Raw genomic sequence first — 25,701 nt, 5'->3', positions numbered from 1 at the left:
GGTGGCATCTGCATGATCTCCATGTGCCCATGTGAGACCCAGTAGGAGTTTGATGGGTGTGTGTGTCTGAGCAGGCCCTGTGGTGAAGTACTGGATGGCCGCCTTGAACCCGATGCCCCTGTGGCCTCTGGCTGTGAGAGCCAACTGGGTATCAGTTTATAGCGCCTTTACTCGTCCTTGAACCCCTGCCTGCTCAGCTCTAGTCCCAAATCCTGAGGCTGAGAACAGGATGGCACAGAGGCAGGAATCAGTCACAATTAAGAATATGGTGCCAGTGATCACCTGCTGCTCAGAAGGGGCACAACTCTTTAGAGGTGACCACCAGCATGTGGCTGTAGGTGCCATTTGACCTGTGCTTTCTGACGCCACGTAGAGTGCCCTATATAGCGTCTTTCACCACAGGTACAAACGCAGACATCCATCTTGTATAGTCGGCCCCCTCACAAGGCACCAAGCATTACGTTGCTGCTTGAGTTTCAGAGTGGGCACCCACAGTCATACAATGTCACACCACCTCATAGCAGTCTTAAGATTTCCTGCCTTGTGACACAGCAAACACTGAAAGTGACAATCTGGATGAGCACAGCAATGGTTTCCAATAAAGGACCTGCGGGTCCCTGGCACAGAGCTCAGCTGGGGTTGTGGTGCCCCCTATTGAAGTCCTGATCACCTGTCCTCCTTCCTCCAGTTTGGTGTGCTTTGAGTTCATAACAGAAGGGGGCGCTGTGTTGAAGGGGCATCAGTTCAGGAGTGGCATAAAGGAGCAGTGAGGGGTCAGCACTGACGCAGATGGACGTCCAAGGCCACAGCATTGGGCACATGGCAGGAAAGAGCTGTGGGTGAGGTGCCAGTCCATCACAGGGCAATCGCACACACTGCCACGCTGGGCTCATTCAGAGTCACCAACCACCAAGGAGGAGGATTTGAATCCGGGCCTCTGGAGCTGAGATGATACGATGTGGGGTGCGATTGGTCAGATAGGTAAAGGTAGAGCAGATAAGACCACCTGATGCCCCTTCAGACCAGGGTGTTGCTGTGCAGGTGCATTACTGGCAGAGTGCCAGTCTGGGTCAACGGGTAGGCCTGGCAGAGGTGCCACCCTAAAGCAATGGCATGGCTAACCCATAAGATGCCATGTCAGTCCCCTGCTTTAAGGATTCCTCCGTTTCTGTTGATTTGTTTCTTGTGTTTGCTTTGGTTTATCAAGCTGAGCTCAAAGGCCCAGGGCAGCAGTGCATCCTGGCACCACCAGAGGGCAGCGCAGGTGACTTTGAGTTCTTCTCATCTCTCCCTACCAAATCAAAAAGGCAAGTGACCTACAGGTAGGGGAGGCACAGGGTGGGACTCTGTGTGGACCATCAGGGTCGGGCAGACAGGCTCAACGGAGAGACCACCCAGAGAGCCACCCTGTCTCCAGACTTACCAAGCAGGGGTGGCAGCCAGTTGACGTTGGCCTCACAGTGAGAATCCAAGAAGGTCAGAACGTCCCCTGTCGCCACTGTGGCCCCCAGGAGACGGGTTCGAATAAGCCCCTCTCGTCTCTTTGTTCTTACAATCCTCACTTTAGGGAAACGGGCCATGTACTCCTCCAGGGGCTCCTTGAGGTGGTCTGCAAGGGAAACAAAGAAGAAAGGTTGATTTGGAGTGCCAAGTGCCTTCATGGTACCACCAAAGGGGCAGCGAGCCCCCGTGTACAAATGGCGAAGGGTGGGCCTGGGTGGGCTATGAGTGGCCTGCTGCTGCCTGGACTCAGGACACCCCACTGAGGAACAGAGAAGGGCCATTGAAGGGCCACAGTCACTGGAGTTTGGCAATATGGTGACTGTCCACTGGATGGCAGCATACAGAAGGGGTGGGGAGTAAGGGAGAATCAATCAATCAATCAATCGATTAATCAATGAATCAGATGAACCAGAACAAGATGAAAACCACACACACTGGCCCGTCACCCTAGGGGCTCATCTGAGTGCCCTTTTAGTGCCCTTTTCTGGCTTCTTCCTGACCTCACTGTCCCTTGTTGTTCGTTTTCATGGCATGTTGATGACATCCTCAGGCACAACACTGACTGCAATGACATGAATGCAGGTACAGTGTCACGGATGCCATCGTATGTGACACTTCTGCCAGTGCTCAGATGCATGGATTTGAACCCTGATCCTGCATGGCTGCTCACCAGGCTCACCCTGGACATGCATCTGTGGGTCCAAATAACAACGGAGCTTCTTTTCAATGGGTTATCACTTATATAGCGCCTTTCTCAGAGAGCTCAGACAAGAACAGAAGCTCAAAATGGCAGGTCACCTGGGAAGTCACCTGTTTCTAGCGTGACACCTGGAATATGTTCAGAGAGGTTGCGATAACTCAGGTGGGAGGCCACCAGAGCACCAGGCAGGACCGCTGTGAACTAAGACCTTCTGACAATCCTGAAGGTGATCGAGTTTCTGTCACCCCTTTCCTAGCAAAACTAACTGGAGAGTGGCCAACCTACACTACTGACCACCAGTATAACATCACAGAAGTGACCACTTAAAAGTGTAAAAGTCCAATCTGCTCCCACCTGCCCACCTACCAGCCAAACGAGCAGAACAGTCTGGAAAAAGCAACCCCCTCTACATGGGACCACCTGAAAACATCCAGGAAGACAAAGGGCTGAAAGTGCACTGGGTGGGCAAAAGGGGTGAACGAGAGAGAGAGGGGGGGTGGAGCCTGAGACAGAGACAGCCAGGGGTGGGCGGAGCTCCCTCTTCTAAAGTAAGGCGGAGCTCCAGCATTCGCCCTCCCCAGGCCCACCCCTGGATTGTAAATGGTAAGGGTGGGCTCTGGTGTGTCACCATCTCTCGTACTCTGCGTTCCTTTTTAAAGGTGACTTCCTGGCACTGTAAGCACCCGGCCATTCCTCCACTGGGCATGATTTAATGGGTCCCTCCTTGTCTGACAGATCTTTTAGGAGAGTTACAATTAAAGACAGACTCACAGTCTCAGCGAAGTGAAGAAGACATGGGGCACTCGTCACTGTCACAAGCAAACCCTGGCAGTGACCCAATGCTGGCATGTCAGCAGATAAGATGTGAGATTTCAGAGATCAGCATGGCATAGTTGGCAGGATCAGGGATTCCCGGTTAATGAATACTGCTAAGTGGGTTGTCTCAGGCCAGCTAAGGAAAGTGTGCCCATGGACCACTGGGTGGTATTCATAGTCACTCCTAGAGGGCACATGGAGAGCCATGTGGGGGTCCGTGGGGGATGCCTCTTTCCTGGGGTTCTCCTGAACATGAAGGCGCTATGATAGTTTGTACAAATGCCGAGGGTCATCTGACTGTGACAAGCCAGAGCTGGCATCACCACTCAAGGTGGGGTGGCAGGGGAAGTGTCACCATGTCCCTATGTCACCTTTTGGAATGTGTGTCGCATTCCGTGTGACACTAGCAGGGCTGCATTCAGGGATCGGTCCCTTGACTCGTCGATGAGGTCACAATTTCTCAGCATCTCTTTTATCTCATTAAGGTCTCTTCAGTTCTGCTCTGTGCTCCATAAAGAGAACGAAGGGCATTACGCGGAGATCATGAGGTGATTATTTCAGGATTTGGGGATCACCAGCTCGTTACGTGGAGATTGGCAGATAATTACCTCCGGCTGGCAGGATTACCGCCGCCTCATCTCCCTATCAGGCCCTAATCACAGCAGGATTTCTGGATGGCGACCCTCGTGTCCCGACGCTTTCTTATTTGCCCGTCGAGCGGCCGGCCTCTCGGTGAAGGACTCATCCTGCTGGGGCTGATGGAGGGTCAGAGATGGGTCACAGTGACCAGGACTAGAGGGGATGCCAGAGTCTAAGCAGTGGGCCACAGCTGCCCCCCTGCACATGAGGGTCTTCAATTGGTCTGTCTGTATTTGGGGTGGACTGACCCACCCTGTACACCTCAAACCCAGGGTGCAGGACGTGACTCTGCCATCCAGACAGTCATCTGACAATGAACCCAAAGGGGCTCTGCTGGACCAGAGCAGACCCTCCTGACAGAAGACAAAACACAAGCAGAAGTAAATAGAGCGGGCAGAAGTGGGCAGAAGTGGGAGACACAAGGACGACCCCTTCAAAGATTCTGGGGGGAGAAGGAGGGGACCTGGAAATGAGGTCTTTCCTGTTTCTGTGCCCCCTGGCACTCTCCCATGCTCAGAGCTGCTTGAATCACAGACAGCTGGAGCTTAGATGCCAGCCCATCGCAGGGCCCCCCTCGCTCAGACAGTTTAGTGTCACCAGCTCACCTAACAAACTCCAAATGGCCAAAGCAAAGTGACAAGGAGCCTCCATGGCAGACCTTCCCAGAGGTGGCACCAGTTAGGAGCCCTGAGAGGCTTCAACGTCTAGTGCCGACCTTAGAACGAGATTGTGAGTTCTAACCCAAGCAGGGGCTGGCAGTGTGGCATGAAGCCACCCCTTTACCTGACAGTGAACCAATAGCATGTGCCAAGCAGTTGGGTGAAAGGCTCTATATCCTGCACAGCTGCTGTTTGCACCTTTCTTCACAGCTTGTGGCTTTTAGACATCTTGTTGATGCCAGCGACTCAGAGTCAGACGCCCAAAGGCCCAACAACGTTCCACGTGCCTGTCCATCTCTACAGAGTGACCCGTTCATGCCTGTCAAGCCTGCGCTTCGCTGAATGTCCGTCATTAATCACGGTGCCCGTCAAGTCATCTAACCATGATTTGCATACTGGAGAAGACTGGAGGGTCAAGGGTGGCACAAACTGGTCCATAGCCCACACTTCACATGCCCATTCCTTCTCTTCTGCCCATCGTCGGGATCAAACGGCCAGCTGCAAATGTGGAATTTCCTACAAATGACAGAGCATCAGACGCGCAGGTCCAGACTCGTTTCGATTGGCTGAGGTGGCTCATCACAATCGGCCATGTTGGGTTTGACACCGTATGGCTGGCAATTCATCGGCTAATCTCCTCGTCTCTGACTTGAGGACGTCAAGTGACACGATGAGGGACAGCAGGCGATGACGGGCTCCACAAGTGCCTCAGGACTCCAAATCTCCAAACCACTCGACTTCCCATTAATGTCCTGCTGGTGCCCATAGCAGTCTTGCCCAGGTGTTACCAGTTCAGCTGCCATCTTCCATTCTGCTGTGGGTCGACAAGCGTGAGCCCCCTTTTGATTTGTGCTGTCCAGGGTGCCTGGGGGGCCTCATTGTGTATTGGAGGTCTGGATGAGTGCTCATTGGTTAGCATCTCTCACAGACATTGGCACTCCGCCCCTATGGCCCCCCCCTGCACGTGTCACAACAGACAACTTAGGCATCATCTCCACACCATCTAAAGTCTAAAAATACTGGAACACTAAAAAGTGACTGTGGACCCGAGTCCGTGCCAGCACTTGTACCAGGACTGACTGGTGCCACCACTTCATTTCATTCAAAACGCTGCAGCAAGAATCCTTACAAGAACTCCGAAGTCTGACCACATCACCCCAGTCCTGGAGTCGTGACGCTGGCTTCCAGTTGAGTTTAGGACAGACTTCGGGAATCTGCCATCTTACACAAGTTTACTGAGCCTCTGTGATCCAACAGGTGGCGCCTCACAAACATTAGCTCTGCTTCTATGAATCCTGGACCAAATGGCATATAAAAGAGAAAGAGAAACCAGGCAGACCCCGGACATTAATGTGGGTGGAGGTCTACGTCGGTCACTCAGGTATCAACCCATCTTGGATGGCCAGCACATCTAGTGTGGCACACATTGGTAGTTTTGATCCATTTCTGTAACCCAATATCTGAGGTATTTGGGGTCTTTACAGGTGACACATGGGGACACTGGGGGATTAGAGGGAGGGTCACACCACTCAGAACTGCAATTCCTACTCTCAATTCCAGGACAGGGGGGGACAGGGGGGGTCCCACCCAAGGACTGATGCCACGACCGACTCCCCTCGCCTCTACCTACCACCCAGTAACAGCACTGAGGAGCGCGAGTCACCTCATGGCCCTTGTGAGACGTGGCTCTTTAATTTGTCTGTCATTAAATGGTTTTCCCCCAGCTGAGACCCCAACCCTTCACGGTTTTATTTTGTTTTTTTTAAAACTATTTTCTAAATATAAATATATATATATTCATATATTCAGATGAGCACTAGGGAGCTCCCCGTCGTCACCCAGACCTGTGCCCTCTACTGGTTAGTCAGTGCGCTCCATGCACCACACAGTCAACATCTGCTTATCATAAATTATGCATAAACAATCCTGATTTGCATAGCAAGTTGAATTAGCCGACGCCCACTCGGTGGGTTTGATTCCCTCACTGGTAGTCACCCCCCGAGCCACCGTGTTTAACGACTCGTCACATACGACACACCCGCCGGGACTGCCAGCCGCGTCTCAGGTTTGCACCCACCCCCCCCCAGTCACATGTTTCACGAGATAATTGAGGCTTCCGCCACTCACTTCTGATGACTCTGCAGTTTGCGTCGGAAGCTTCATGAATATCAATTGGAGTCACAGTGGCCGGTTTGCATTAAGCTGTAATGGACATCGAGCGGAGTGCCCCCCCCCAACGTGAATGACAATGAACCCCCCGGCAACACAAAAGCTTCACGACGCATGGAAACGCAGTGAGAGGACGTCCGTAACTTGGACTTGATGTGTCATTTCATCATCTGAGGTGCCTGCTCAGTCTCGGGTACACTGGCATTGATGGGGGGGGGGCACTGGTGGGCTCTCTCAGTGTGACTCTGGGGGTAACATGACAGCCTTAATGAAGGGTCCCAAGGGGAGTCTGAGGGGGGGCACTGGTGCCCTATACATGCCCAGGTGGGCACAAGCAGTTAAGGGCATTCACCCAGAGCTGCCCAGAGAGTCATGGGTGGGGGCTGTCATTTTATAAAGCACCTTTCAAATGTCCTCAGGGAACTATTAGTACACAGTAATGGCTGTCATACTGCCATAATATCAGCACTGGTGGGTCATTAAATCAGGGTGGGCATTACATCTGTGGGTACCTTATAGCTGCCCTGCATCTTGGCACTGACAGAGTCTGTTTATGGACACACGTGCAGCCATGGTGGGTGTTTAATTGCTAGTGTGACTTTTTTATATAGCGCCTTTTCACCACACCTTACAGGAATACAACAATGGCCTCCATACGTCTTCTGTCTCAGCTACTGACACACATGGCGTCGTGGTGGGGCTTCAGCCGCTAATAAGTTTTGTTTACAGTATATAGCGCCTTTCCATCACTTTCAAGCCTGTCACAGGAACACGACGATGGCCTTCATTATTTATAAACTGTCAGCCCTGGAAGGCTAAGTGACGCGCACAGGTCACACTTGACGTCACTGTGGGGACTCAAACTGCAACTTTTATAAAACATCTTCATGTCCTGCGCTGTGAGCACAGTGATGAACCTCACTCAGCGTCTAACTGGCATTTGTCACTTGACGTGGTGCCTTTCTGTTATGTTCAGGGACACTCGAGCAGCCCTCATTCTCTGGCAGGATAAGTGATAAGTGAAAGGTCACCCGTGAATTCTTGGAGGTCTTCAAGCATTGGTGCCTAGAGGTTTATGCAGATATGGGGACAGCTTGCAGGGCAGCTCTTTTTATATGGTGCCAACCATCTTCCACAGGCAGCCTGGCCGTGACTCAAGTGGCCCGATGCTGTGATATGACCCAACACCCTAAGTGGCCTTGGAGACCCCGCACAATGACTCATCACCTGCACGTGCATGGACATCGCTGGTGGAGGGGGACAGGCCGGTGCCCGCCAAGATGGCACAGGCTACACTTAATTACGGTGGGCTTTCCAGTGCCTCTGCTGAATGAGGTGGCCGCTCCCGTGGGGTTACCAGGATACGACACGAGGGGAAGATAACGAGGCCTTTAATTAGCGGCACAATCACATCAGAGGCGGCACTCGACTCGCTTCATGTAATGAAATTTGTGGGATGGAATGAGAAGTAATCAACTTACGACGAGCAAAATTGAATAGGGACGTGCGGGCAGGCGGCCGGAGCCACGTCACACCCAATTACCGAGCCATCCGTTGTTCACGGGGCCGTGTGGCCCGCTGGCTTCATTGTGTGTGACAACATTTAGATTGTTAATATTGTCCTGCAGACGACGGGCAAAGCGACACCATGAGAAGGCGACTCTGCACAATGAGGGCTCGGCCACTGCGGTTTAGGTGGGCATCTGATGGGACGCTCAGGCTGCCCACCGGTGACACACACGTTAACCCCTTGTGCCACTCGGCTTCACAATCAGCTGCTCTGCCCTATCAAAGAACACGAAGTGTGCTGATGGCCCCCTAGTGGTTGTGGGGGTGAACTACAAAACTAAAGATTGTGGGTGACGTCCTCTGTGAGCTGCCCAAAGATGTGCGGAGAAGGGTCACGGAGTGGAGTTCTCTGTGAAAGGCACTATAGACCACCACAGGCTCTCCACTGAATCTGTGACACTTCCTGTTAAGTGTCTTGGTGTGGTGCCCATCGAGAAAGGCAGTTTATGGACTGTCTGAAAGAAACCCGTCTTGGTGTGCAGCTATGAGAGTCACAGCCACACAAACGTGATGTACCCGTAATGATGACGTTCACGGTGAAAGGCGCTATAAATAAGGAGAATGTTACACATCTGCCACCCCCACTGTTGTATGATCACACATTGAAAAGGGAATGTCAAGCCCCGTAAATAAGAGATTTATACTGGGAAAGGAAGGCGCTATATAGAAATACACGACTGCTGGGTCATCTTCACTGCTCTCCACCTAACGCAGCCCTGAGCGTCCGCCCCCTAGAGGCCTTAATCCTAATAAAGCCCCTCCCTCTCAATGCAGCGGCATACAACAAAGTGACCCACAGGGGGCAGCACTGAGCCACAATGCCACACCTGATGAGCCATCGGCGGCCATTCAGAGGTGCCCGCCTGGCCTTCTGCTTTCAATGAAACTCAATAAAAGACATTTTGTGTGTTTGTTTGTTTGTTTTTGACAGGTCACCATAAAAAAAATAACAAGAAGGAGCAGACTCGGACCCTCCAGGATCACCAGGGGGCCAGTCCTGATCGCGGACCCTCCGGCGCAAGTGTCACAGATGTGCAACTGAAGGATCTCTAATGGGCACAACTCTGAGGCTCATTGCCACCTGATCTTTGGACTGGGTGATTGACAGTGCCACCTAAAGCACTACAACACGACGCGCGCACTTCGGGTCGTACATTTAGCAGCTTCAGGTCCGCGCATGCTTGTCTCTTGGTTGACTTATCCTGCCATCCAAATGCCACCTTGTCACCTCTACTGGCTCTTGACAGGTCATCTTTGGAAGTCAAATTGGCACACGCTGATCCTGTCAAATGTCTGCATGTGGGCACAATGGGTACAGAAGACAAACAGAGGAAGTCATCCTAATAAATAGATAGATGTGAACGGCACTATATAATAGATAGATAGATAGATAGATAGATAGATAGATAGATAGATAGATAGATAGATAGATAGATAGATAGATAGATAGAAAGGCACTATATAATAGATAGATAGATAGATAGATAGATAGATAGATAGATAGATAGATAGATAGATAGATAGATAGAAAGGCACTATATAATAGATAGATAGATAGATAGATAGATAGATAGATAGATAGATAGATAGATAGATAGATAGATAGATTGAAAGGCACTATATAATAGATAGATAGATAGATAGATAGATAGATAGATAGATAGATAGATAGATAGATAGATAGATAGATAGATAGATGCCTCGTAATGAAGCCTGTGCCTCGCGCACGCGCAGTTTAATTCGTCGTCATTAACTTCTTTTAGTTTCTTCTCGCGTTCCTCACACTCAGTTAAGCCGGTTGACGGTTCAAATCAGATCGCCGGGTAGTTCGATTCCCTCCGGGTCCTTCAAAGCAGTTCGCCGCCTCTTCCTCTCTCGGTCCCCTCGATGGCCGCGGCGCTCGTTAAGATTCCACAGGTGACGTTTTCCGAGCGGATGGCATTTTAAATGATGGCAGGATGTCAATCGGTAATGGAATGAAAAAGTCCCCGAATCGATGCAAACAAATTTGCGCGACGTGCAGCATCCATCTGGACGCGACGTCGGGGGAGTTGGGCGGAAGCGTGTCGTGGCCCCGGTGACTCCGCGGTGACAGTCGGCTCCATTGTGTCATGCCGGGGGCCCTGAGGTTGATGCTGTCTTTTTTGAACTCCGTCAGGTTGGCTTTTAGTTTCTTGCCATGTCGGTGAAGGCGAGCGGCTCTTTAGCAGGTGACACTGAAGTCGCGCGGCGGTGTGTGAGAAAAAGAGACACACAAAAAAAAAATCCTTCAGATGAGCCCGCTTGCAGGTCAGGGCGCTATATAAAAAGAAGTGAGAGACGAGAACCCGCAGAGGCACCGCAGCCGCTCCCGTTTTTTAGGGTGTTGTGATGCACGAGGAGGACGCCGCAGCGCTTTGTAACATGAAGGTCCACATGAGTGACGTGGCATTCATTGTCTGATTTTTGATGCCAGTCTCCCCAGTTCAAGTCCAACTCCTGTTAGTAAATCAAATGGCAAGAAGCTGAAGTGAGAGAGAAGGCAGGTGGTCCTGTGAGAAGATGGCACCTCTGCTCTTGGCATCCACTGGCATTTCACTTTGTCGTCCATCTGAGCAGCGACCCTGCAGCAGGCGTCTCTCAGCTGGTCCACTAAGGATGTAATCCTCCATGAGAAAGGCGCTATATAAATAACGTGCATAATTTTTCTTATTATTAAAGACGCTATGTCACAGAGACACAGTGACTGGTCGGCCCGTCTTCAGTCCACATGCCTCATCACACCCTTAGGCCGCTGTGTCCTTCTCACTGACTACTCCAGTCACGCATGCCAGCCCCCCAGACTAAATGACACACGCTGTGGATGACTTGGTGAACGTCCTCCACACTGATGGTGATCTCTATGTGGTGATGAAGTCAGGCTGATGTGGCCGGCAGTCTCATGAACCCCACCCAGCATTTGCTGTCCTTCTATGGGCACAGTGACAGTTACTAGCTGGAGGTGAGGTGGCCACATGTGACACGGGAACTGGAATGGTGGCCGGTGTGTCCAGAGCAGTGCTGGGTTGCTGTGGAAGTCATTTTTGCTGGCGGGACAGCCTGCTGGGTGAAAAAGGGGCGTGGCTTAACGAGGATCATCTCCCTCTTAAAGTGCAGAGGTCTGATCTGATTGGATGATGCCTCCTGTCTATCAGACAGACTACACTGTCATCCCGCAGGCCAGAGAAGGCAGCACATTAAAGCTGATGTCACATTGGATAGGTCAGATGTGCTCGTCCAGAGGCCATATCAAATTCAACACCTGCATGGCGACATTGCAGCCCTCTTTTTGTGACAGCCAATAGCGTGCTGCCTTTCAGAGCCTGCGCTCTACGAAGGGTTAATGGGCGCGGTGAGTTCTCCGTCTGTCGTGGTATGTTAAACACGAGACATCAGACAGATGGCGCGTCTCTTCTGTCCGCGAGGTGCCACACACGCGTGTTCCTTGTTCCTCGTCGCTCCACCATACACATTGTACAATCATCTCCTGTCAGCTGTCACACAGATCTGCCACCAAATAAACACAAAGTCCAACCTGTCACCAAGTAGTCAGTCTCAGTCACTGGGGACGTCATATTAGGTGACCGCTTTCAGGCTGTGAATGAAAACTGCTGGTAAAGTCGTGAAATGTGACATGGCCTTAAGGGACAAATTGGGCTGAGCTGGCATATCACCTGTCATCTGAGTCAGCCTTCACATGGGAGTGGTCACCGCTCTCAGCATCCAACCCAGCTGTGCTCTGTGAGGGTCTCTCCTCAGGGTCTTCACTCTCAGAAAGGAGAACAGAATGGCAAGTGACGACGTTTAGGGCAACAAGAAGCTGGGTGTAATGGAGAAGAAACGCATTGAGTCCCACTGGATTTGAACACCAATAAGAAGGACTTGAAGAAACACAAATGAGTGCCATGGCATCCTCCATGGTGCTGCATCCCAGCCCAGTGAAGGGTCCCTAGAGGACAGCACCCCCCCCCCCCCCCCAAGGTATCAGAGCACCAGGAGCCGTGATGTGTCCCCACACTACTGGGTCTTAAGGAGGACTGGACTGTCATAGCACCCCATTCATGAGGGGTCCAGCTGCAGACCTCTGGAGCTCTGGGATTCAGGGGTTCGGCTGAACAGCCAATCAAACTGCAAGTTTCTGTCACTACCTGAGAGACAGTCCTGCTATGACACGCCTCCCCACATGACACAGCCACTGGATAGTCACCATGACCCCGCCCACAAAAAAGGGGGTGTGTGCAAAATATGGAAACAACTGGGCAGTCACGTGACATCACTGCAGATAAGGCAGCTAAACATCATTGGATATGTGCCATCTGATTGGCTCTGGGGGTATCAGCTGGACTCTAATGGCCCACCAGCTGCAGGCGTCACCTTCCTCCCTGTCAGGCACCCATTGCTATTCTTGGGCATGTCAGGTGTCTTGGATGGTATCTGGGATGTAGTGGACCCAGAGGGCAAACCCCAGGGCATCGATGACATCCTAACCAGTGAGGGATGGTGGCTGGCAGCAAGTTGGCAGGCTGGCTGAACCCCCTAAGGTGATCCCACTGAACCTCAATGATCCAACGATTCTGTCCAAGCAACCAGCCTTGGAGACCCCAGGACTGGCAGGAGTTTTTGGCTGGGTATTATCTAGGGTATTGAGAGAAATGTGCAGGACAGCATAGGAAGGTGCAAAAATAAAGAAAGAAAAGAAAATGAGAAGGAGAGATAACTTCGGAATATTGACCAGGACGACAGGTCAGTCAGTCATTGTCTAGCCCACTTAGTCCTGAACAGGGTCATGGGGGTCTGCCAGGGCGACAGTCCATGACAAAAGGTGCTATAAGAAAGAAAGAAAGAAAGAAAGAAAGAAAGAAAGAAAGAAAGAAAGAAAGAAAATACTAATGGTCAATACATTTCTAATCTTGTCTATCATTAAAGGCACTATAGAAAATATGCAAGGAACAAAGAAAGAAGAAGTGATGCTACATCATTTTTGAATAAGGGCAGCAGGGTGGCGCAGTGGTAGCTCTGCAGCCTGGCAGTAAAGAAACGAGGGTTGGCATCCCGGGTCATCCCTGAGTGGAGTTGAACTGGTGATCCTAAACTGGCCCGAGCGTGTGTGTGTGTGTCTGTGTGTGTTTGTGTGTGTTTGCCCTGCGATGGACTGGCACCCTGTCCAGGGTTTGCTCCTGCCTTGTGCCCTATGCGAGCTGGGATAGGCTCCAGCAGCCCCCGAGACCCTGCTCAGGACAGCGGTTTGGAAAATGACAGGACATTTTAGAAGATTATTCATGATGAAAGGCGCTATATAAAATATACAAAAGAAGAAAGAAAATAACAGTACTAAATAATTGTAGAAAATCGTCCGAAACAAAAGAGAAGCAAAACGAAAGAAGCCCCTGAGAGCGCCGGACGTTTCAAGAGCGTCCTCGTCCTCCCCTGATTTACGACCCCCAGGCCCGGCTCAGGCTGCTCGTAAATGAACATCTCGTCGCGCACTTCAGATGTCTCGTGTCACCGTGTGTCACCCGACTCCTCGGGTCCTTCTTAATCATTTGGCAGTAAAAGCTTTTTTTTTTTGTGCCCGCACCCTCCCACCCCCGAGGTCCCTCGTCACCTCCGCGCGAGTGACTCGCGCTGTCCCATAAATCGGGAGGCCAGCGGCGGGCAGCGCCAGTGACAAAGCGCGTCTCGTGCCAGTCGGCACTGCGCCACTCCAGACTGGAAGTGCGATTGGGATTTGGGGTGCAAGGTGGGTCGGGCCGGGTGGGCTGCCGGACGCCTGTCTGTTCGGAATGTAGGGGCGCTGACGCGCACGCGCACACGCACGCTCACGCGCCGCCTGCCGTGCTTCTTGCCCGGTGAAGTCGGCGGGGTTTGCTGCTCATTCATCAGCTGCAGTGATGGAGCAGCTCGGCTGTGAAAGGCAATTAATCTGCGGGCTTCCAGCTTCTAATTTTAGTCTCGCCGCCCCGTCCCTGGGCGCCGAGCCTCATCTTCTTTGTCACGTCGACTTTTCTGCCTTCCCCTTTTCTCTCACTTTATTTCTTCATTTTGTGTAACGATAATTACGGGGACATTTTCATTATCAAGCGCCTTTCCTCTCGCCGCCCAGACCGTCTCCACGCGTGGCACACCCACCCGGGCCAAGACGCGGGACTCACCGTCTTTTTGAAAGCCATTCCATCTGTCGCCAACAGGGGGCGCTCCTCCGCCTAGAACAGCGAACGAAAGAATGGCGTGTTTAGTGCCGCAGCCTCACAGTTTTGGGTTCACGTCCTGCCCGGGCACCTTGTGAATGTTTTTGTTGGGGGGGGGGGTCACCCTTTCCTGGACTGTGACCCCCACATCCAAGGCTCCTTTGCCTCCCTTTGTCCCTCAGGCCCCCTTAAGTCCATTTAGATTGGTCAGGGATGGCCTTTTAGATCAGGGGGTCATCATAAATGCTACAGCATCCCCTGGTGGACCCCTGTGTCCCTGCAGCCCATCACTGATGTTCAGATGGCTGCCCAGAGCCTCAGTAGTTGATGTCTCTGAAGCCAATGCGTCCCTTAATGTATGTTGTCCTCACACTACTGCCCTCTGCTGGCACCCAGTTGCCCACCTGTGGTCTAACTCTGCCACTTTCCTATCCTATGCTATCCTGCTGTCTTTGTTGCCCCAGCTTTCTAGCGCCAATGGCACAATGGCAAATAAATGAACACAATGAGGCAGTGGGCAAAATGGCATGACGAGAAAGTGCGCAAGCCCACTGTGACCAAATCATGAGAGGTGACCAGCAAGGGCATCTGGATGGACCCCAGTAATAACTGATTACCAATGCCAAGGGAACAGAGGGGCACATGACACAGCCTTCCTTTGACTGAGACCACCAAAGAAACACCCCATGATGCACTGCACGTATCCTCCTTTAGGGGGGCAGACTCATCAAACATCCAAACCTGCTTAGTCCAGTTCATGGGTGCAGGAGCATCAGAGCCTAACTGGGCAGCACTGGGTGCAGGGCAGGAGCCAACAGAGTGGAGGTGCCCACATCAACGTCCCAGGATGGCAAATCAGTCTGAGCAGCACCTCTGTTGGGGTGTGGGATGAAAATGCAGACGGGCACAGGGAGCAACGCCCGGAGTCCACACCCACAGTGCTAACCTCTGTGCCACCCTGACACTCGGCATCCAAAGAGCTTCTCAGGAAAGTGGAGCGTCAAGGTCACAGACTCGTGAGGGTCGGCGGCGATTGTGGCAGCCACTCTTCTCTGATCAATGAAGACAAAAGCGAAGCGGAGATTTGCTTGGACTGGCCATCTGCCCGACTTATGGCGGGGTGACAGCTTTGTGACAGGTGACGTGGCACCGGTTACCGGAGGCCTGTCTGGTCATTAAGGTGCTGTCTCTCAAACGCAGACATCTCACAAACACGCTGGCAGGATTTTCCCTTGGCCGAGCTCTGCAGATGAATTAAACATGCGGTGGGTGGCTGCGCCAGTCTGTAAGTCACTCGCTGGCACACGGGGCCTTCTGCTCCTTTTCTTAGGATCATAGTGCCAATATGTGGCAGAGGCTTGTACCCCGGACTCCACTGCCTCGATGCACATAGAGACGAGGTAAGCACTGCCAGCTTTATAGAGCGCCTTTCAATAGGCTGGCACTTTACAGACATCCTGCTGTTAAAACGTGCGATAGGTGGCTGTGCCAGTGTTCAGGTCAGCCTGGCTCCCTCACCTGCTGACACACGCAGGCCTCCTACTGCTCTTCTAAAGCTCATGATGCCAACAGTCACATGTGCGTGTCCCCCTCAGTAAAGCCTTGTACCCGCAGTCACCATCCCAATGCATATGGACAGAGTAAGCACTGGCATGGACATACACAACTCCAAGCTTTATATAGCATCTTCCAGAGGCTGGCACCTTGTGGGTATCCTAATTTCTGCAGTGTGAGCATTGGTGTTATCTCCACAGTGGGCATGGCATGGCCCCTTTGTGGGTCACACTGCCTCTTAGTGGTCAATGTGAAGATGATGCTGGCAGTCAGTGCCCGTGGCACAGATTAACCATCATGGCAGGACTGTATTTTATGAAGTGCCCTTCCACGGAGAGGTGGAGTTCCACACTGCACATGTGAATTGACTCAGTCGGGGTCACACGTTACATTTGAGACTTGGGACCACCAGGGGGCTCCACTTACTGCCCATGTCTTTGTGTGGTCATATTTATGTTTGTATGATATAGCGCCTTACCCTGGAATCCAAAATGCACAGCAAAATGAAGGAATGTGAATACTATGGGAATTTGGAGGCACCTTTAGTAGAGACCCCTGCACATGTCCCCTTGCCCACATCAGGCCAAAGCGAGTGACACATGGCAGCATCCCCTCCTTCAGCCATTGCATCCCGTTGTCCTCTTTGGCCTCCGCATTCACCTTCAGCCATCTGCCTGCCCTGACTGACTGCCACCTGAAGAGACCCTCGTCTGTTTGCTGGGAGGTGGAATGGTAGGAAATGTCACCTGATGCCCAATCCTCCTGCCCTGACCATTTCACAGGTCTCCAGCCGCATGTCTGCCGCTCTCTTCTCAGGGCTGAGGGCACCTCGTCATCCTCAGGCTCCCCCTTTGTGTCAAGTGAGCTGATTCTGAGGGGACACCTGTGACTTGTGACAGAGGCAAATGACCAAGAGATGGCAGCATGAGAGTTAAAGGAAGTGAAGCTAAAAGGACTAGTGTCATGTGCCAGCCCTGCCAGTGCCACCCACCTCCAGCTGATGGGCACTGGAGGAACACCGAGATATTGGAGGGAGAATCTTTGGATTTGAACGACAGATTAAAAACATAAAAGGAGGAAATCGACGATGAAAACCGAGGGGAGGAATCAGGTGATCACAGAGGCTGGCAGAGGAGCACAAAGGAGGGCATCAGATCAAGGGAAGCTTCACCAGCAGACAAAGATAAACAGACGACTGTCCATCTGTTAATTTCTCAGAGCTGCTTAACCTCGTTTAAAGCCCAAACTCAACTACATTGCACTGAATGCCAGCCTACTGCAGGGCACACACACACACACATGGGCACCAGGCTGTTAGTTAAGTTAATCTGCAGACTCTGAAAAAATGTACAGAGACACAGAGAGAACACGCCAACTCCACATAGGTGGGCAAGAGTCTAAACTCAAGTCTCGTTCTGGACCTGTGAGGCAGCTTGTGTTACAGTGCCAGCCCCATGGCAAGGGGGGCTTAATATTGATAGGAATGTAGGGGCATCGTCACGGCTTATAGAAGAGGAACAAACAACATGCTGCCATCTGCCAGCACACCAACAGAACCCCAGCTAAGAACACGGCAATAGGCAGCCATCACATGAGGTGCTGAAATGAGCAACACAGCAGGGACACGGACCACCAGCCACGTGGGACCACCGCACGGGCAGCATGTTGGGACACGTCCTCTGATGACTTGGGTCAGTGAGGAAAAGTAACAAAGGCACAATTGTGACACTTCCAATGACAAATGTCAGTGGACACCTCAGGTAAGCTGGGTGTACAGGTGGCTGTATGTGAAAGGCGCTATATAACAGATAGACGGGCAGGAAAGAAACTGACAGACACATTCACAGTCACACTGAAAGGCACTATAACAGATAATTAATGCCAAGGCTGCCATCAGTGGGTGGCGCTGCTGCCTCACAGCTTTAGTGACTTGGGTTCAGTTCTGCGCCCCATTTTTGTGTTCAGGCGGAGGTTCAGTGGCATCTCCTGGCTGCTTTGTACCCAACTGTTGAATGTCCTGCCCGGGTTGGCAACTGAGAAACGGGTTCAGAAAATGGCGGGACGTCAGTCGCTGCCCGTGTAGACGTACTAAACAGCATGGCACAGGGGTCACAGCGGCTGCCCCCCACAGTCAGGGGGTCTTCTTCTCACGTCCTACTAGTTTGTGTTTGTGTTGCCCCCTGGTGGACTGAGGCCAGGGTTGGCTCTGAGCCCCCCTGTGCCCCCCCGTGCCCCTCAGCTGGTTTAAGCAGGTTGTTATTAATTACTGAAGGATGTAAACACATCCATAAATTAATAAGCAAATCAAAGGATGTCAAAACTCGACACGAAATGCACCCCATAAATTAATAATCAGAAGTGCCGGCGTGGAGACCACCATCTCAACGGGATTTTCACAGAAAGTCAGAATCAACAAACCCCCCCACTCCCAAAAGTACACTGCCCTTGTCAGGACACTGGGGGGCTCCCTGGAGTCCGGCGCTGACCCTGCAGCAGAGACCACAAGCGACAAGGGGTCACCAGTCAGGCGGCACTTGGCCGGCCCCTTATTCTAGACCAAAGGCCATGCTGTCGCCCCCTAGGCTCTTGTCACCTTCTGGTCCAAGTCTCAATCTCGGTCACTCGTTCAATAATAATTCACTCTTAAATTTAAAGATTAAAGTCCCAGACAGGCGTCGCTGAGACCCCCATGTGGTCTTCCCGGCTCGAGACCCGTCCATCCATCCCGGCCTGCTGCATTGTGGGTGATACGTCACTAGTGCCCCCTACAGCAATCGAGTAACTGAAGGAATCAGAGATCAGCATCACGAGCAACGTGACAGTGGGGACAACGAAACACAAATGGAGAAATGAGTAGAAAGGCACTATATGACAAATAGATATTGAATGCACAATATTAGAGACACTTGAGAGGCGCTATATAATAGATAGATAGATAGATAGATAGATAGATAGATAGATAGATAGATAGATAGATAGATAGATAGATAGAGTGAAAGGCACTATATGATAGATAGATAGATAGATAGATAGATAGATAGATAGATAGATAGATAGATAGATAGAAACGGGGCTCCATTAGATCTGCTCCTCTTCATTTGAACCATCAGATAAGCAAACTGAAGGGAACAAACCGAGCAGTTCACGCAGCGTGGAATTCTGGGATGCAAATAAACATGCTAATGCAGAGAATTGTGGGAAATATGCAAATAGCCGCCGGGGCTAAGAAGAAGTGCGCTAAAGCTCAGGTAAACTAACCGGCGTGTCCAAAGGAGGTGCATGTCAGAAGACGTCAGTTGGGGGCTTTGGGGGACTTTGCTGTTTAACTTCTACTTCATAATGAGCTTCAGATACCTTCAGGGTGACAGAAGAGGAAGACCACCATGGTCGTCACCAAGTACCGGGGTGAAAAGAAAGTGCAGGCGCACTTGTAAAGGAGTGATAGAGGGAAGAAAACGAGCCAGTGACATAAGAGAGAGCGCGGGCACAGGCACTGCCACCCAGTGTGTCCCCCATGAAGAAGAGGACAACATCATGGTGGTGCATGGACTCTTTAATTACGTGGTTATCGCTCTCCTGCTTCTTGAAGTTTACCACATTAGATGAGTTTGAAAGGCGCTCTGCTAGACAGACGGCATTATAATATGTAACAATATACAAGGCACAATATAATACGTACGTCAGAAGAGATGAAAGGTGCGACTTGATGGGCAGATGTGCAGAAAAGGCGCTATAACTGCGACCCGTTAAATGTCTTATATTAGATATGAAAGGCACTAAATTAGACAGTAAGATATGTTATCTGCTGAGTTACATATGAAAGGCGCTATATAATTCATAAATAGTCAGATGATGATAGGCAGATAAGGGATATTACAGGCACTACATTCAAAATGCAGAAATAACAGCCACATATTACGTCAGATTTATAGATGCTGAATTGTCACCAGCACCATCCCATAATGAGCAGAATTGACAGGGACAGGGTGGCCGATCCATGCAGGGCTAAAGAAGGTCACTTTCATGGGACAATCAAGTGCCTCCCCTCAAGGACCCTCGTGGTGCTGCAGTTCTGCTCACTGTGAAAGGCGCTATATACATTCCATCGAGGTTAGTGGATTGTCACGGTGTTTGTCACCTGCACATCAGCCCGACACATGCTCCGACTTTTTGTCCCCCTCTTCGACGCGGAGGTCTAATCTGCCACATCTCCTGCCCCGCTGTCCCCTCATCCTGAATTCCCGCTGACCCTCAGATGTCCGACTTCAGCTCCGCCTGAGCTGTTCCCTGAGTTTCTCTCGTCCTCAATGTTAGCAGCACTAATCCTCCCATCATGAAGCGCGAGACCCCCATTTTGCTGTTTTCCAGTGAGCTGAGCTCCAATGAGAGCGCAGGACCACAAAGACCCCATCAAGAGCTCAGCAGGACGGGCCGATTGGCTCATCACAGATCTCAGCTGGGGGTCTGGCAAATTGCGGAGATGAGAAAAGAAATAAAAGAAAGAGAAGCAAACAAAGCGCTAAGGGCTCGAGTTCTAGAAAGTGGCAAACTGCAGTGTCTTTGAGGGCTTCAAGGCGCTATATACACCAGAACAGCTGATCAGACGTAACGCAGACTCACCTCTGATGTTTAGTGACATCCATAACACTCATCAGCCCCTCTCGTCACTTCCTCACATTAAAGTCTCTCCTGTGCCCCCCAGCGCCAGTCTCCCCACCCTTCACATAAAGTGTCAGCGTGAGGCCACAACTTGTCACCAAGGTTGGACAGGAGCCACCACTGCCTAACATCTGAGGCACAAAATATTTGCTGTGATGGCAGATGTGACACCTGGCAAACCCAGTCTGGGCAGATATTAGGGCAGCAAGGAGGGACTGGTGCCCCCTACACCCAGGGTGCAGACCAGGCTGTTTGGCCTAATGACCCTATAAGGCCATCTGCCCTGTATGCCACTCTTGTGTCCTGATTGGTGCCAACTATTCTTCCAACCCACTTAAAGCAGCACAGAGGCTCAGGGCAGGCACCAAGGCATGATGCCAGTCTTGAACTTGAATGAAAACGTGGGGAGAAGCGGGCAGTGACAGGGCAGTGACTGGGCAGTCTAGACCTCTGGAGCTCTGAGGAAGCAGCACTAACTGCTGTGCCACCCTGCCATCCTCTAATGCACTGCCAGCTTGCTATGCTGCCCCCTTATGCACACAACAGCCACAACAAAAGCAGAGGAGTGCCAGTGAAGCTAATTGTCTTCTATGGGGGCAGCAGTGCACTCAGGGGGCTTGCTGTCTTTCAGCTGAATGTCACTCTAAGGCCACCATTGGGTCAACAGTATTAAAAATAGTTTTGGCCACCCACAAGCCAGTGTGAGTATTGTATTCCTGGCACCCAGGCCTGCCCTCTGACCTTTGCCAGCCAAGCCCAGACCTTATTGCCTACAGTCTGGACGCCCCCTAGTGGCCCCTTCTCGCCTCTGTGGACCTACAAGTTAAAACACAAAGCTGGCAGGTGTAGAAGGGGCACAAAGGGGGCACTTAATGCCCATACACTTAAAAAGGGTAACCGATAATCATACCAGGGGTGCCTGAAGAGTGAAACAGAACCGAAGGGGTGTTGGCATTAAGTCCCAGGAGCAGAAGATGGCACCCTGTTGAGGCCAATGGAGACTGGCAAGAAGGTGGGCGAGCTGTCTATGGGTTGATTGGGTGGCATTCAGCGCTGACTGGCCTGACTGCACTGGCTCCCTCTGGATGTGACAGGAGGAAGTGCAATGTGTGATTGTCTGACCAGCTGTGCCCTTTGTGCCATCTGCTTTATGTCTAATTCATTGCTCACATTTGCTGTCTTTTCTGCACCACACATGAAGTTCTCACTCACAGATGCTTGCGGACTGCAAAATGAAGCCTTGCCCAGCTTCACCATGGCTGTGCCCACTTTGAACACCATAACAAGATGCCCATCATTCTATGGCCTGCCAACTCATGTGATTATTGCTTTTCTGCTTCTGTATGTGACACGAGGAGGACTTTGAAATGAGGTTCATGCCCATAATACACGTCGTCACCACCAGTCAACAGATATCTCCAGTGATCCATACCATCCTGGCACAGCTGGATAATCCAAACTGCTCTGCCAGTCCTGTTTGTAGGCTGCTGTGCCATCAAGCTGACCAGCAAACCCTTTGGTTTAGTGCCACCCACTGGCACTAGATTGTGGGCAGATGTCAGCTTGGGGGGATTGGCAGCATCACATCCTCACTGTTAACCCTCATCAGGGGCACAGCCCAGGGTAGTGTGCTGAGCCCCTTGCTTTGACTGTGTGCCCAGACATGGTGCCCATTCCATTATTTAATTAGCTGATGGCACCACCACCATAATATAAGATGGTTTTACTGACTGATTCTGTGGTGCCAGGACAACAATCTGCAAGGAGTTGGGCAGAGACTCGAGGAAGCAGGAGGCAGAGCACCCTGGGTGAACCGATCTTGGAGTGATGAGCTGAAGTGGGCACAACACAAGTCTGCCCTCATCCAGAAGCACCTCAGCTTCCTCAGACATCTGACCAAAGCTCACATTTGTCCATCTTGGTACTTCCATCATTACTGGTGGCATCGCATCCTGGCAGGGCTCCTGTTTAGCCTAGGGCTGCGGACACTGCAGTGGGCGTTGAAGGTGGCACTCGGTATGCCAGGCACCCCACTGTCTTCTGTTCAGGACTTGTGCTCTGTGAGCTTGTGGACCCCATGTTTGGAGTTTTGATGCCTTTGTCTTCTCGTGTTTTGATTTTTCGTATCTTTATTCCTGCAGCAGCTGCTCGTGTTTGCTTTGGAGTTTATTGTTTACAGTTGCTATGTCAGTTGCCGGTCATGTGGTATAAAGGTCATCAAGCCCCGCCCACCCAGCAGCAGGCTGCTACTAAAAGCCTCCCAGCTCTTCGCTTCATAAAGGCGTCTCCATGGTGATTGCTGTTCTGGGGTCTTTGTGACGGTCACCCTGACCGCATTGTCCTGCTTTGGCTTTTGGTTCTGATGGCTGTTTTTAGTTTCCTCTACTGACCCTCAGCACCCGCTATCACCCATGTGTTCATGACAGTCATGGGTGACAAGGGTGGCCAGTCAGGGGTGACACCATGTGGACTGTCCCTCGTGTCTTAGTATTAAAGGACAGCAGGACACCCGTAATTAAACTGGGTGGCGTGTCACTCAGGCGGCCACCATAATGGATGGACAGAGGGAGACGTGTGTCCCCCAAAGTACACCAGATAGTAGCATCCCTCCTATGGGGTCTCCCATTTGGACACCCACAAGGTAGCTTGAGACTTGAGGTTCCAATAAGCCACCCCGTCAGGGGTCCTTGGGTGCCAATGGAGGGAGGAGGCTCCCCTGTCTTCTTGATCCCAGTAGTGACGTGTCTGAAGTACCCCCAAGTCACACTTGAAAAGGAGCCCCTCAGCCTCAGCCCAGATAAGTTGGACTTGGGAACAGAGGAGGCCAAAGCCCACCTGGGGAAGGGCAGAGGGGAATGTGCCAAGGGTTGTGCTGCTGCTGCAGTGGGAGAAGGTGTGGGAGCAAAATGGAACAGCAGATGTGTTCTGCGCTCTGAGGCGCCCCCTGTTGTCACTTTGTGGTCATTTTCCTCTTGAGAAACGGCAGATGAGGACTGTGACACTCTGATGTGCAGGTCACACCTAACAGGCATTTGAGACTGGGGGACGCCATATTGGTGCCATCTGGAGGTGGTCCTCACAAGGAACTGTCAAAGGGTATAAGAGATGGTCCAGTGGAATGGGCAGCTGAAGACCTCCCTTCTGGTTGGCACCTGAGCAGATAGAAGTCAGTGAAGAAGTGACAGGCATTTCAAAGACCCCCTTAGGCATGTTCTGCATATGCAGGTGTGTTTTGGGGGGCATCGAGCAGAAGCTGACATGGAGTCTTCTTTTTGTGATGTTACCCGCTTGCCCTCCTGAACTTATCAGTGCCCTCAAAGCACAGTGCGCCGAGATCTCCACGTGCTGGAATGTTAAAGATGAAATGGCAGAGGAGGATGAGTTACGAAGCTGAGGACCGGAGATGCCCCTTTGTGTGTGGCACACCCTGATCAGAGCTGCTGCCTAGCTGTGCCCACTGCGTCTCCGTCATTTAGTCATCTAAATAACAATACGAGTAACGTGACCCTCATAAACTGTCAGCGAGCCTCCGCCATCTGGTTGTCTTCTCAGTGCCCTGCTGTGCCACTTGGCGCCACATGGTCCTGCCCATTAAAGAGTCACCTGAGGTACTGGAGCCTTGGGAGGTTTAGTCATCAGAGATGCTACGGTGGAATGCCCAGCAGGGTGCGGGGGTCTCTTCTACCTGACTGCAGACCCCCCCCCCACACCTCCACTGGCACTGCTGACTGATTTTTTCTTTTCTTCTCCCCCACAGCTCAGCGCTAATCTCAATGGCAGAGACTGGCGGGCACAGTGTATGCCAACTTGTCTTGAGGTCCTCAGTCGTTGTGTGTGTTTTCACTCATCTGTGTCTTTATCTGTCATCAGTCACCTCTGAACTTGTCACAGCTCTCAATGAAAGGCGCTATATAAAGAGATAAAGAACTGTATGGAATTATGGAGCCTGGTGACTCCACTCGTGTGACCTCCCTGGACTTGTGACATAAGGGTGCCCTCGATTAGACTCTTCATCACCTCTGTCCACCGTTCTTACACAAATGGTGACAAGATGGTGGCTGCTCGACTGTCACATCTTTTGTAGCCACGCCTGGTCTAACAGGCGGGGTGTTCAGGTGGTCCACAGCTCACAGCTGTTGGCACAGCCATGTAGTTAAAGGTGGTCCGCACTCATTCACCCCAATGCTTTGACGCTTCTTGTTCTGCTCTTCACTTTCTCCAGGGTTCTGCTCAACAATGAGGTCCTCCATGGCAGCCCACACCTCTGCAGTGACCCCTTCTGTGGCCCATGGAGGACAGCCACCGGGCAGCACTTGCCCTCCCTCTTCTTCTTCTTCTTCTTCTTCTTCACACGTTTTAGTGTCCCTTGAGTCCTCTCTAAATAGGCCATTTGTCACAACAGGGTGAAGAAGACCTGAGAATGATGGCCGTCACTCCAACAGCCATTGCATTAATAAGAAACAGTGGACCCCATAAAGTGCAATCAGCGGCTCTAAGAGGACCACTTTGGTGACGCCAGCTGCAGGTGCCTGTCACGGAGCTGAAATATTCAGCCAACCATCCAGACGAATAATCATGCCAGGCAGCTCGTGGGCACAGCGACCTGAGGGCAGTCTGCCACTCTGTCTGGAGGCACTGGAGAGCGGGCCTGCGAGGTGACACTGGATGGGGGGGTCACTGGAGTGGTCCGGCAAGAGGACAGCTGAAGGGACAAGCAGAACAATACCCCCAGGTCAAGCTGCAGGGGCCATGCCATCTATTGTGATGCCACCACTGTAGTACTTTCAGTTCATGGCCTGTTCTATCCTGGCCTGCTGGGAGGGCACTGCTTAAGGCCCACTGGTGCCCCACGAGGGGCTCCTTTTGTCGCTGTGTGGCCCCACCCATTAGAGAGATGAGGACAAGAAGGTCAGACATGTTACCCCAAGCACTGGAGGTCTGCTAGGCCAGACCCCACTGGACTCAACTTGAAGGGCATCAGAGGTGAGGTTGGCATCTGCCAGGTGCTGCTGCTGTGATGGGCACAAACGAGTGAGGCAAACAGACCACTGATAGGGGTCACCTGAAAAGCTGGCATGGAGAAGCGGTAGGTGGAGAAGGTCCTGCATGGACGGTCACCTCAGGTGGCACACTCCATGCCAGTCTGGCTGCACACAGAGCAGGAGGCTCGGGGGCATGAGGAGCCTCACAGCTGACAAAATCCACACCTTGTGGTGGTCCTAAAGTG

The 25,701-nt window shown here is 51.7% G+C and overlaps 1 protein-coding gene across 1 annotated transcript in view; it reads right to left on the bottom strand.

Moving 5' to 3' along the window:
- The window catches only part of galntl6 (polypeptide N-acetylgalactosaminyltransferase like 6), a 104,323-nt gene that overhangs the window by 18,520 nt on the left and 60,102 nt on the right, over positions 1 to 25,701 (bottom strand). Inside the window, 1 exon segment of the mRNA XM_028791147.2 lies at positions 1,424 to 1,609. Coding sequence (XP_028646980.1) covers positions 1,424 to 1,609 — 186 coding nt within the window.

This window comes from Erpetoichthys calabaricus, chromosome 5, assembly GCF_900747795.2.
Source record: "Erpetoichthys calabaricus chromosome 5, fErpCal1.3, whole genome shotgun sequence".
Lineage (NCBI taxonomy): Eukaryota > Metazoa > Chordata > Cladistia > Polypteriformes > Polypteridae > Erpetoichthys > Erpetoichthys calabaricus.
Note: the sequence above shows the minus strand (reverse complement) of the source record. Positions and strands in the feature narration are given on the sequence as shown.